This window comes from Salvelinus sp. IW2-2015, linkage group LG19 (genome assembly GCF_002910315.2).
Source record: "Salvelinus sp. IW2-2015 linkage group LG19, ASM291031v2, whole genome shotgun sequence".
In the NCBI taxonomy this organism is placed as follows: Eukaryota; Metazoa; Chordata; class Actinopteri; order Salmoniformes; family Salmonidae; genus Salvelinus; species Salvelinus sp. IW2-2015.
Window position 1 is genome coordinate 37,451,451 of NC_036859.1, and position 13,449 is coordinate 37,464,899.

General features: G+C 40.7%; 1 protein-coding gene and 1 long non-coding RNA gene across 3 annotated transcripts in view; both read right to left on the bottom strand.

The window, feature by feature from the left end:
- LOC111979137 (nuclear receptor-binding protein 2) overlaps nucleotides 1-5,757 on the bottom strand; it is a 72,991-nt gene extending 67,234 nt beyond the window's left edge. The window contains exon 1 of the mRNA XM_070449057.1: nucleotides 5,306-5,757. Coding sequence (XP_070305158.1) covers nucleotides 5,306-5,422 — 117 coding nt within the window. The 5' untranslated portion in view covers nucleotides 5,423-5,757. The remainder of the gene's footprint in view (nucleotides 1-5,305) is intronic.
- Nucleotides 5,758-8,824: 3,067 nt separating this feature from the next.
- Nucleotides 8,825-13,449, bottom strand: part of LOC139029312 (uncharacterized) — a 39,885-nt gene continuing 35,260 nt past the window's right edge. For both annotated transcript variants that reach the window (XR_011481623.1, XR_011481622.1), the window contains exon 2: nucleotides 8,825-9,128. This is a non-coding gene — a long non-coding RNA (uncharacterized lncRNA). The remainder of the gene's footprint in view (nucleotides 9,129-13,449) is intronic.

Consider the following 13,449-nt stretch of genomic DNA (forward strand, 5'->3'; position numbering starts at 1 on the left):
GTGTGTGCCAGTTTAAGAGTCTGGCTCAGTCTCTATGTCACTTAAATTTCAATAGAGTCCACATTTGAGAGGATTAAGCAAAAGCAAAAGAAATGTCTCAGTTGCAAAAACTTGTGTACACTAACCATTTGAAAAGTTATGAATTTACTCTGAACACCCGCGTCAAATGTGAACAGAGAGATGGCCTCCAAAAAGAAAGGAGGACCAAGGCACTCTTCATATAATTAATTAAAATGCCTTTATTAGTATGGCATGTTCAATAGAAACAAAGTTGTTTAAAAACCGACGCGTTTCGGCTGCATGGCCTTCGTCAGGGAGTACGAAGAGATGGCCTCATCAAGCCAATGTCCTGGAAAAGGATCACAGCGGGATTTGCGAAAAGTTTTATCTACTCTCATTTAATTTGCCCCGGCCCAGCCAGACATCCCTCCGTCCGTTCCGAGATCAGATCCGCCAGCTAAATGGTAGTCTTGTGACGCTGCGCGTTTTGCCGTCATTCTACCAACAAGGATTTCTATTGTGCCAATGTGGTGCTTTCTGTTGACTCACATGCTAGTGATGACAGCATCTTCCTGAATTATTGAATGCATTTGGAAACATTGGGAAACATTAGCAAAAGTAAAATTGTCTATGYATCAGCTGCGTGCCAAATGTAATTATATAAGTTCATATATCATCCAATGTACAAACTCTGGATGACAGATCAAAAAAAAAAACTAGAAATGTGTATATAGGCTGCCTGTTCTGTATGAGACTGTCTTAGAGACAGTTACAGCTATACATTGGCAGAGGAATGTGGGGTTTCCTGTTATGTCGTGTCAGTCAGTACCTTCCAGAGTCACAGTATACAACACTCAATCATTCATTTAATTGCAGGGTACCCTATAGGACATTGACCGGTTGTCTAAACTGTAAGCTTTGTAGATAGCTATAAAAAAAAAAATGTAAAAAAATAACTAATTGCCATGGTAATTTGCCGACCCCTCTATAGCGCAAAGTCTCTGGAAACAGTATGTCAAAATATGTGGAAAAGAGAATAGGCAAACATAATTGCAGTCATTTATTATAATAAATAACATAAATTGCAGTCTTTTATTGTGTTGGATTTGTCTTTCAAATCTGACCAATGCTGAACCCTTGTCAAAGTTGACAAAAGGAGGGCTGATGCCCCCCACGGGCTAGGTGGGTATACTGCCAAGGCATAGGTAGGTATACTGCCAAGGCATAGGTGGTATTACTGCCAGCAATAGGTGGTATACTGCCAAGGCAATAGGTGGGTATACTGCCAAGCATAGGAGGTATACTGCCAAGGCAGTAGGGGTATACTGCCAAGGCATAGAGATGTAGGTATACTGCAAGGCATAGGTGGTATACTGCCAAGGCATAGGTAGGTATACTGCCAAGCATAGGAGGTTATACTGCCCAAGGCATATAGGTATACTGCCAAGGCATAGGTGGGTATACTGCCAAGAGCATAGAGTGGGTATACTGCCAAGGCAGAGGTGTGGTATACCTGCCAAGGCATAGGTGGGTATACTGCCAAGGCATAGGTGGGTATACTGCCAAGGCATAGGGGGTATACTGCCAAGGTCATAGGTAGGTATACTGCCAAGGCATAGGTGGTATACTGCCAAGGCTAGGTGGGTATACTGCCAAGGCATAGGTGGTATACTGCCAAGGCATAGTGGGTATACTGCCAAGCATAGTAGATAAGGTATACTGCCAAGGCATAGTGGTTATACTGCCAAGGCATAGGTAGATACTCCAAGGCATAGGTGGGGTATACTGCCAAGGCATAGGTGGGTATACTGCCAAGGCATAGGTAGGTATACTGCCAAGGCATAGGTGGGTTATGTGCCAAGGCATAGGTAGGTATACGCCAAGGCATAGGTGGGTATACTGCCAAAGGCATAGGTGACGGTATACTGCCACGGGCTGCGGAGTATACTGCCACGGGCTAGGGAGGTATACTGCCACGGGCTAGGAGGTATACTGCCAACGGGCTAGGAGGTATACTGCCACGCGGCTAGGAGGTATACTGCCACGGCCTAGGGAGGTATACTGCCACGGGCTAGGGAGGTATACTGCCACGGGCTAGGGAGGTATACTGCCAAGGGCTAGGGAGGTATACTGCCAAGGGCTAGGGAGGTATACTGCCAAGGGCTAGGGAGGTATACTGCCAAGGGCTAGGTAGGTATACTGCCAAGGGCTAGGTAGGTATACTGCCAAGGCATAGGGTGGTGTACTGCCAAGGGCTAGGTAGGTATACTGCCAAGGCATAGGGTTAGGGTGGTGTACTGCCAAGGGTTAGGTAAGTATACTTCAAAAAAACTAGTATGTGAAGTTTACAATATAAATAGACATTGATTATTAGGCCTTTTCTATGTAAAGTCTTAATCATACTGGGTCCTAGCAGGAGAACAGTACTCCAACCAGCACTGTAAAAGGTATACCGACATAGAGAACAGACATTTTACGAAATACAAACTGGGGTTTCATGCCTGGACGAAAGATGGAAACACACTGCCCATGAAAGCAAAAGAGAAGAGGCTAATGTTGGTAATCTGTTGTTTCCACCAGGACACATTCATTGCAGTTTCCTCATACTCTCCGTCTCCTAGAAACCACAAGCCTCCTCATAAAAATCTAACAGGCATTCCTCAGAGCGACGGCACTAAACATATTGAGTGGAAAAACTCTGCAAACAAACCTGGCTTTCAGTCTCTTTGTACAAATGGCTTGTTCTAACACGACACACCTTGCCCTAAACCCCCTTGACACACACATACAAGTATATAGGGGAAACAGTGTCATCAGTACGTCTTGACACAGACTTTATGGCAGGAGAACGGACTAGTATGGTATCATAGGTGCCGAGTTAGGGGGTGACTGGGTCAGACAACCCCCATTATCAGACACATGTTTAAACATGATAAGTTTGTATACTTAAAAAAAAACATGTATCTAGAGAATGCAATGGGCGAACACAAACTCAGAAGCCTTGTGTAGATTGCATTGTGTAAAAAGTTACCCACCACTTGGTGATTTGATTGACTGGACACTCATTGGCCCATATTGCTATGACCATGACTTTGTTCAATTGTCAGAGCACCGAGTAAGCCTACAGGACCACTGCTGAATGTTAAAAAAAAAGATGTGAGAAAACATTGAAGGGAGGAACGAAAACCTGCAGCTCATCAGCTCTCTCTAAAGTTGGACAATTTTTTTGCAACGGAGGCCTATACTATGGCTACGCCTCCTTCGCCCAATGTCGATGACAGCGCGACGCCTATATGTGGTATGCTAGGCCCCTCATAGTACTTCAATCATAGTTATTGGATTTCACAGCGAAGTGTCTGTCTACGTACATAACACATTTCATCACCCAGTCACAGGTATCTCATTTGCCAAACCCCAGCCTCACACCTAACCCCTATGCTGTCATTGTCTGTCAGGGGGAAAGTTTAGTCAGTTGCACAACTGAACGCATTCAACCGAAAATGGGTCTGCCGCCTCTGAATCAGAGAGGTGCGGGGACGGGTGCTGCCTTAAATAAAATCGACGTCCATGTCATCGACGACCGAGAAGCAGGTGTTGTTGGGGGGGGGGGGGGGGTTAACTGCCCTGCCCAAGGCCAGAACAGCAGATTTTTCCACCTTGCCAGCTCAGGGGTTCAAACCAGCGACCCTACTGGCCCAACACGCTTAACCGCTAGGCTACCTGCCACCCCCATCTACACAGCCAGGCCAAAATGATTCCCAGTCACTGCAGAACAGCACTGCTACATTAACCGTACAAGAAGAGAAGCTCATGATGCTAACATCTCTGAAGCGGAAAAAGAAAAAAAGAAGTGCAATCTGTAATATTTACTGCTGTTCGATTGTCACTTCAACACCCAATAGCCTAATTTAAAACTATCGAGCCGGGTGAGAACGTGCCAAGGAGGATGTCTCCCATTTTGACATGGAAAAGATTTTTTCCACACAATTGTTGTTGTCCATATCTTGCCAATGTATATACTTTGTAGACATGTTGTGTGTTCTGCTATTTTCCCATGGAATCCTGTTACGTCCGTTGTTGGAATGAGACCAAGGTGCAGCGTTGTAAGCGTACATCTTTCTTTATTAGATGAACACCAAAAAAAAATATATATATATATATATATATAAACGAAAGCATTGTTCTGCAGGCTACACAGTAACTAAACAAACTCAAGATCCCACAAACTAAGGTGGGAAAAAAGGCTGCCTAAGTATGATCCCCAATCAGAGACAACAATAGACAGCTGCCTCTGGTTGGGAACCATACCCGGCCAACAAAGAAATAGACAAACTAGAAGGACCACCCAAATCACACCCTGACCTAACCAAATAGAGAAATAAAAAGGCTCTCTAAGGTCAGRGCGTAACAAATCCTACTTGGATGTTTCGATGCATCACAACAAATTCAAGTGGATAAGGGGCAACTTAAGATTGCATTCTTCAATAGTCAATGTAATAAATGCCTCCTGAGTTTAGTAAAAGCGTCGTACCCCATCAGAGCCCAAACRAAGCATGTTTTGCTCCATCTTTGTAAAACAAATTAAATATATATAAAATAAAATTAAACACTGTATAGCCTCAAAACAAGGTTAAAACTATCTCATGGATGGTCAGTCTTTGCATCCATAGCTTTGTCAATTTGAGATGTTACATTTCTTCAGCCCCATCTTTTAGCTATTTACCAAAACAGAGGCGGGGTACAGATTTCCCCTTTAAAGACATTGTGTGTTTGAGGTACACATGTTCTCCAAAGATCAACAGATCTTCAAAAGGCCCGAAGAAGCATTTTACCTATCAATTTGCTATAATAATCCTATATTCTGTGCATCCCAAACAATGTCTTAAGAAGGGAGATCTTACTAAAATTAGTTGGACTGTTTGGAAGGCGCTCTAGACATATATTCATAATAAAATGACAAATACAAAATATGACAATGGCTATACGTTTCTCTAAGTTACTTGAAAACAGCCAAAAGAAAAATCATATGTTAGAATGTTAAGATTTTTTTTAAGCTAGCTACAACATTTCAGGCATTACAACATACACATATTTAGCAGAACGGACATGTTTCGCTGTCACGTAAGGCCAGTGGAACAGAACAATGTATAGAGCTGACATAATTTAATCTGCAACATTGTAGCCACCTGGACGTGACCCTTATTGCGCAACTGAAGAGTTCGGCATTCATTGGCGAACTAAAAACAAGCTGTACATTGCGCATGTGTCATCCACGAATTGAACAACTATCTGAGAAATACAGTACCTGCTCCTTTCTCTTCTGCCAGCGACCGCAAGGGCTTTCTTCCAAGATTTCACTCTCATCCTCGCTCTCTTCCTCTTTCCCCCGACACCCCGAAATATTCTCCTCGGACATGGTCATTTCAATCCAGTCAATCTCCCCCCCCCCCCCTTTTTTTTTTAAGGAACGCGCGTTTATAAACTCAATTCCTATGTTTAGCCTACCAAGAATAATCCGATTTGCATAGGTTGCAAGATGTAGAAACGGTTACGAATTCAACGGTTTAACCTGCAGTCCGTGTCGTCCTTTCAAACCATATCCAACAATCAAATGAGTTGTCAAAACAAGCGCATTCCCCTAAGAAAGAGCCAATAGGGGATCTTCTAGGAGGTGCTGCAACACGCACAGCCGCCGCTGGTCTGTGCTTGAAGTAAAAGCGGGTGGTATGCCACACTATACAGTCATTCCATAGTGGCCTCTGCGGCTTTTTGTAAAAAAAAAAAAAAAAAGAAGATAAATGGGAAGATCTCAATCGTTCCTTCTCGTGTCCTCTCCCCTCGTATCCTTCTCAAAACCCATTGGATGACAAAGTCAGAGGTCCCGCCGCTCTGACTTTCTCCTCCAATGGATTTTGAGAAGGATACGAGGAGAGAGGACGCGAGGAGTGTACAATTGAAATGGTACCATTATTTCCTTTCCGTCKGACTAGTTCCTGTGATCTTTGGCCACTTCCTGAGTTTTTTCTAATGTAAATACTACCGTAAAAACTGAAACGAAAACGCACGCCAATTGTGGGAGAGGACGTCTTTTTTTTACCCACCTCCTACCTAGTATATCTACCTCTCATGCAGTTCCCTCTTTTTGATTTTACATTGTATTTCATAGCCTATTAGCAATTTCCTTTGGGTTGTACAGGAGAGATTACATTCCATAATGTGTTGCAAAAAATTTAATATTTAACCTTTATTTAACTAGGCAAGTCTGTTAAGAACTTGCCTAGTTCATTGAGACAGCCCATGACAAAGGCCTAGGATGACCGCCCGGCTCAGGAAGTATGAGGTGAAGACCCTCCTGTCTCTAACCAGGTTCTTTGGCTTCAGCGCAGAGACCTTCTCCCTGGCCGAATGCATATTTTGTCAATCCCCCTGGTTCTTTAGGATCCCAAAACCATAAACACAGGCCGGGGGCAGACAGTCACAGATGAACCGCTTTAATCTTATTTTTCTTTTCTCTTGAACTGGTTACAGGTAAATAACAACAACAAATCCCCCCAAAAACTGGGTTGTTCTGGAATTGCGTGACATTTGCATCCCTTGCTATTGTAACCACGAAAAACATGTTAAAATTAAATAGTTATTGAACTGTTTATCAATGATAAAACATAATGCAAGTAATTTATAATGGAAAACTTTGTTTAAAGCACTTAGGGTAAGCAAATTGGCTTACTTAGCAATGCGTAGAGTTGAAGTGTCCTATTTTTGGTATTTAGACATTTCTAATCTATTTGAATGCTAGAAAGTTAACAAAAAATATTTAATCTATTGTATAAATCAATAAAAACAAAGGCTAATTAAATACCTTTTCTTTTTTTTTTTACTAATATGTGTGTCCCTCAGTTTTGTCATTGGTGTTACCGCCTTGAAAATCACTCATTGATGATATACAAGGACCTTGAGCATTCTCTCCAGCGGCAAACAGCCATAGGGTCCTCACATTTATGACTTACTAAAAGGGTGTGATTGGCTAATAATATTCCCTAATATAGGTGTGTCTAAATCCAGTGTCACTTGGTGTTACTCTATTTAAATGAAGGGAAATAACATTGTAAACAAAATGATTAAGCATTATCACTTTAGTAAATTAAGGAATGATGTCCTTAGATTTGAGCATTTTGTTGCCTCCTTTCCTGAAAATCCTAATTTACCCACCAAAAAATGTCTCATTGTTGTTTTTTTTAACCATCAGTGGTGTCACTTCTCCTCGCATTTTAGAATACAAAATATTTCGAAGTCAAGTATGTGCACAAAAATAAATCCTGCAGTCGCTGTTTTCAAAGTGTTTGTCATTTTATTTCATAGCTGGTAGCTAACGCTAATCACATAAAGAACTATTAATCCTATCATGACAAGCAGCAACACTGTCTGGCTGGGAAGCTGAGCGCACATTTTTAGAAGTGAGACTTTGTCCTTGTGTTTCTTGACTATTTCCTTTGTTTTGTTCAAAAGCTAGGTTGTTTTTCAATGTTTGAGGCTTCTAGTCAGAAATATCAAAATATATTTATAAATCAAATCAAAGTTTATTGGTCACGTGCACCGAATACAACAGGTGTAGTAGACCTTACAGTGAAATACTTACTTACAGGCTCTAACCAATAGTGCAAAAAAGGTATTAGGTGAACAATAGGTAGGTAAAGAAATAAAACAACAGTAAAAAGACAGGCTATATACAGTAGCGAGGCTACATACAGACACCGGTTAGTCAGGCTGATTGAGGTGGCATGTACATGTGTTAAAGTGACTATGCATATAGTATAACTAATCCAAGATAATTCATCTGTGTTGTTTACAGTGGGAGGAAATTAAGCATAGTGGGCAAAGCCAAGAACAAGCTAGCAAGATCCTATTAGCACGTTGTTGCATGTATTTGCATATATCCGTTAGGGAACGCCTCCTCTGTGAAGTACACGTGTGCAAAACTCAATTCGACCTTGCACTCCTTCAAAATAATGCAATTTTTTACTTTCGCAAAGTGTCAAGTCTATACAACTTTGTGCACAGAAAATGTAGGAGTTTACCACCCCCAGTCTCAGGGATTGTTAACTCTGGAAATTACTTTGGCCTGTACTGAGTTAGGTAAATCAGCTTTTCTTACAGTTTATTTGTGGAACAGTCTTCAAAATGTTCTTACATTTTTATGTTTTGGTGCCTCTAGGGAAATGATGAAACCTGATTGTGGACCTTATTACTGATGAATGTGTTTGTTTTCTATGACCGCGTTTTTCTTTCTGCTTGTATTTATATTTTGATGTGTGTATTTACTGTAATTTCTGTCATTCAGGAATCATCTGTAAAAGAGACCTTCGTCTCAGTATTACTCCCTGATAAAATAAAAAATTTAATTAAATAAATTTTCCTAAACCTGCTACGACAAAAGCTTCTAGCCATGACCCATATTTTCTCTAATCTGTGATATTTTGGTTAAAAGTCTCAAGTAATTTTTTTCTGGCAAAAATATATTGGCTGGTAAAATATCTTACTGTGGCCACAGTAGGTGGTGGACAAAGAAGTTAGTTTCAAGCCCTGCTACTCCTACTGGGGGTGATAATAACTAATGTTAGCATAATGGTAAAAATTATATATAGTTATTTAACCTTTATTTATCCAGGCAAGTCAGTTAAGAACAAATTATTTTTTACAATGATGGCCTACCAAAAGGCCCCTGCGGGAAAGGGATGAAAAATAAGAAGATATATATAGAACAAAACACACATCACGACAAGAGAGACACCACATAAAGAGAGACCTAAGACAACACCATAGCATGGCAGGGCTACCATATTCGTTTATTTAGAATGGGAAGATGTACCCAAATACATTAAGATAAAAACAAATATAGGAAAATAAAGTTCTTTTTTTTTTTTAAGTACATTTTTTCCCAAAATGCCATGCCCAAATCCCACTGTAATTCAAGAATGATCCAACACAGAGACATTGACAGGCCCACTCAAACCAAATGTACGCTACAGCCCATGGTTGTAGTAATGGACCGTTGGTCGTCTCTGTGGTGGCATCACGGGGTTACGACCAGGTAGTCATAGCTTTGGCGGTATCGTCTTGGCAGGCCATGTCTGGAAAAGGAAAGTGGTAAAAATACTTTAAAGTAGGATATCTGTACTTTACTATTTATATTTTTGACAAGTTTTACTCCACTACATTCCTAAAGAAAATATACTACATGACCAAAGGTATGTGGACACCTGCTCGTCGAACATCTCATTCCAAAATCATGGGCGTTAATATGGAGTTGGTCCCCCCTTTGCTGCTATAACAGCCTCCACTCTTATGGGAAGGCTTTCCACTAGATGTTGGAACATTGCTGCGGGGACTTGCTTCTATTCAGCCATAAGAGCATTAGTAAAGTCAGGCACTGATGTTGGGCGATTAGGCCTGGCTTGCAGTCGGTGTTCCAATTCATCCCAAAGGTGTTCAATGGAGTTGAGGTCAGGGCTCTGTGCAGGCCAGTCAAGTTCTTCCACACCAATCATCTCGTCAAACCATTTCTGTTATGGGCCAAGTTTTGCGCACGGGGGCCTTGTCATGCTGAAACAGGAAAGGGCCTTCCCCAAACTGTTGCCACAAAGTTGGAAGCGCAGAATAGTCTAGAATGTCATTGTATGCTGTATTGTTAAGATTTCCCTTCACTGGAGCTAAGGGGCCTAGCACGAACCATGGAAAACAGTCCAAGACCATTAATCCTCCTCCACCAAACTTTACAGTTGGCAATATGCATTCAGGCAGGTAGCATTCTCCTGGCATCCGCCAAACCCAGATTCGTCCATCGGACTGCCAGATGGTTAAAAGAATTGGACCCTTTTTTCAATTTTCGCCTAAAAATGTCGTACCCAAATCTAACTGCCTGTAGCTCAGGACCTGAAGCAAGGATATGCATATTCTTGATACCATTTGAAAGGAAACACTTTGATGTTTGTGGAAATGTGAAATTATTGTAGGGGAATATAACACATTAGATCTGGTAAAACATAATACAAAGAAAAAAACAGGCTTTTTTTTTTTGTATCATCTTTGAAATGTAAGAGAAAGGCCATAATGTGTTGTTTCAAGACTGCCCAAATGTGCCTAGTTGGTTTATGAACACATTTTAAAGTTCATAATTGTGCATTCTCCTCAAACAAAAGCATGGTATTCTTTCACTATAATAGCTACTGTAAATTGGACAGTGCAGTTAGATAAACAATAATTTAATCTTTCTGCCCAGATATGTCTATGTCCTGGTATTTTTTTTGTTTGTTACTTACAACCTCATGCTAATCATATTGAGGCAGAAATTTGACAAACTGACTTGTTGGAAAATAGGGCATCCTATGATGGTGCAACGTTGAAAGTCACTGAGCTCTTCAGTAAGGCCATTCTAATGCCAATATTTGTCTATGTAGATTGCATGGCTGTGTGCTCGATTCTATGCACCTGTCAGCAACAGGTGTGGCTGAAATAGCCGAATACACTCATTTGAAGTGGTGTCCAAATACCTTTATATATATATATATATATAGTGTATGTACTTTTTACTCTTATACATTTTCCCTGACACCAAAAAGTACTTGTTACATTTCATTTGCTTGGGCAGGATGGAATTATGGCCCAATTCATGCAATTATCAATTGTCATCGCTACTGCCACTGAAAACTGTGTTTGTAAATTATGTCTAAGTGTTGGAGTGCCGTCTGGTTTGCTTAATATAAGGAATTTGATGTATAGCATTTATTTTGAAACTTTTACTCAAGTATGACAACTGGGTCCTTTTTTCCCACCACTGTACTTAAGTATATTTAAAACCAGATACTCAATTAGTATTTTACTGGGTGACTTTTACTTGAGTCATTTTCTATTAAGGTATTTTTTATTATTTTTTATTTCACCTTTATTTAACCAGGTAGGCCAGTTGAGAACAAGTTCTCATTTACAACTGCGTCCTGGCCAAGATAAAGCAAAGCAGTGCGACAAAAACAACAACACAGAGTTACACATGGGATAAACAAACGTTCAGTCAATAACACAATAGAAAATCTGTATACAGTGTGTGCAAATTAAGTAAGGAGGTAAGGCAATAAATAGGCCATAGCGGCGAAGTAATTACAATTTAGCAATTAACACTGGAGTGATAGATGTGCAGATGAGGATGTGCAAGTATAAATACTGGTTTAAATACTGGTGTGCAAAAGAGCAGAAAAAAAACAAAAAAACAATGGTATCTTCACTTTTACTTAAGTATGACAAATGAGTCCTGGAAATGGAGAAAAAAGCTTAATCAGTAACGTAATCAAAGGAAACCCATAGTATACACTCAAACAGATCAGATGGATGTCAATCTCCCCTTTTAGGCAGACTAGAGAGCGGAGGATCACCGTTGTCATTCAACGAGCAGGTTCATTCCGTTCGTGTCAGACACTATATTTATAAACTGAACGAAAAATAGAAACACACATTTTTTTTTGGGGGGGGGGGTTAATTCTTACTTTATTTGCTCAAAACATTTATGGTATAATTTCCTATAACAGACATGATCTTCTGGAAATGGGGGATGTTTTGGATCACCTCTGGGAATAACATTTACGACTACATTGACTTTGTCACTGGGCTCATCAGGAAGTAAATAGAGGATGTTGTTTCTACAGTGACGATTAGAACATACCCAAACCCCAACATTTTTTTGATAAGGTGGCAGCATTCTCGCAAAACTGAAAGCGTGAACCACTCCATTTAACCACAGTAAGGTGACTGGGAACATGGACGAGTACAAACAGACCAGCTATGACCTCTGTAAGTTAATCAAAAGAGGCAAAAAGACAGGGACAAAGTGGAGTCGCAATTCAATGGCATAGACACGAGGTACTCCCAGACAAGCTAAACACCTTCTACACCCCCTTCTGCTCACGAGGCCTGCGGGCTCCCGATCTCTTCAGCCGAGGACAGTAGGACTTTCAACGTGTGTTAACCCTCGCAAGGCTACTGGCCCGGACGGCATCCGAAGCTGTGTCTTCAGAGTATGCGCAGACCAGCTGGCTGGAGTGTTTACTGACATATTCAACCTCTCCCTCTCTGTTGTCCCCACCTGCTTAAAGATATCCACCATTGTTCCTGTAAATGAACTAAATGCCTATCACTCCGCTCTGTCATCATGAAGTGTTTTGAGTCTAGTCCCTTACCCGACATCCACTACAATTTACATACCGCCTCAACAGATCACAAACAAGACAGTCTCCGTAGCACTGTACTCTACCCTATCCCACCTCGACAAGAGGAATACCTACAGTGAGCTCCAAAAGTATTGGGGCAGTGATACATTTTTTAAATCTTCTGTATACCACCCCTACCTTGTCACAACACAACTGATTGGCTGAAACGCATTAAGAAATTCCACAAATTAACTTTTAACAACGCACACCTGTTAATTGAAATGCATTCCAGGTGACTACCTCATGAAGCTGGTTGAGAGAATGCCAAGAGTGTGCAATGCTGACTTCAAGACAAAGGGTAGCTACTTTGAAAAATCTAAAATATATTTAGATTTGTTTAACACTTTTTTGGTTACTACATGATCCATATGATCCATATGTGTTATTTCATAGTTTTGATGTCTTCACTATTATTCAACAATATATAAAATAGTACGAATAAAGAAAAACCCTGGAATGAGTAGATGTGTCCAAACTTTTGACTGGTACTGTACAGTATGTTACACCGTGGCTGCCATGGCATTTCTCTTCTTTTTTTTTTTAAATAGGTGGGGCAGAGAGGGGTGTGTGTTGAGAAAGCACTGCAGCATGCAGCTGAGTCACGTGAGTGAGAGGACAGAGCAGAACCAACACATGTAGTGACATATATTTTTTTTACCACAGATATAACTATGAGACGTTTCACCTGATGTATAAATGTGAAGCATCCGCTTGGCGTTTTCCCTCACTACCAAATATGGGAGAAGAAGGATTTTGGCCGATATTCAACATATGTTCTCATCGATGAAACATTTTGATCTCAATACAGTTTTCTGTTCCCAAAACTAGAATCTGTTATGAACAGAAGTGGACTAAGTTTTGTAGACTTTACCCTTTATAAAATGTTCTTCTTATTATTTTTTGTAATTGCGTTGTTTAGAAGATGCGCAAAGGCGAATTGAGTTCTTGCACACGCACACTTCAGAGTAGTCGTTCCCTAACGGAAATATGCAGATGATGCTAGAATACGCTAATGCTTGGCTCTGCCCACGTCCTTGCTTGTTCTGCCCACTATGACAAATTTATACCCAGTTATAAAGATCTTTGTTTTTACCCGTTGAAGGTAAGCTATTTAGATTGTCATAATGGCGACAAATTCCCCCCCCAACCCCTTTTCTATAAAACATGAACACGCTAAGAACTGATGCGCATAAAT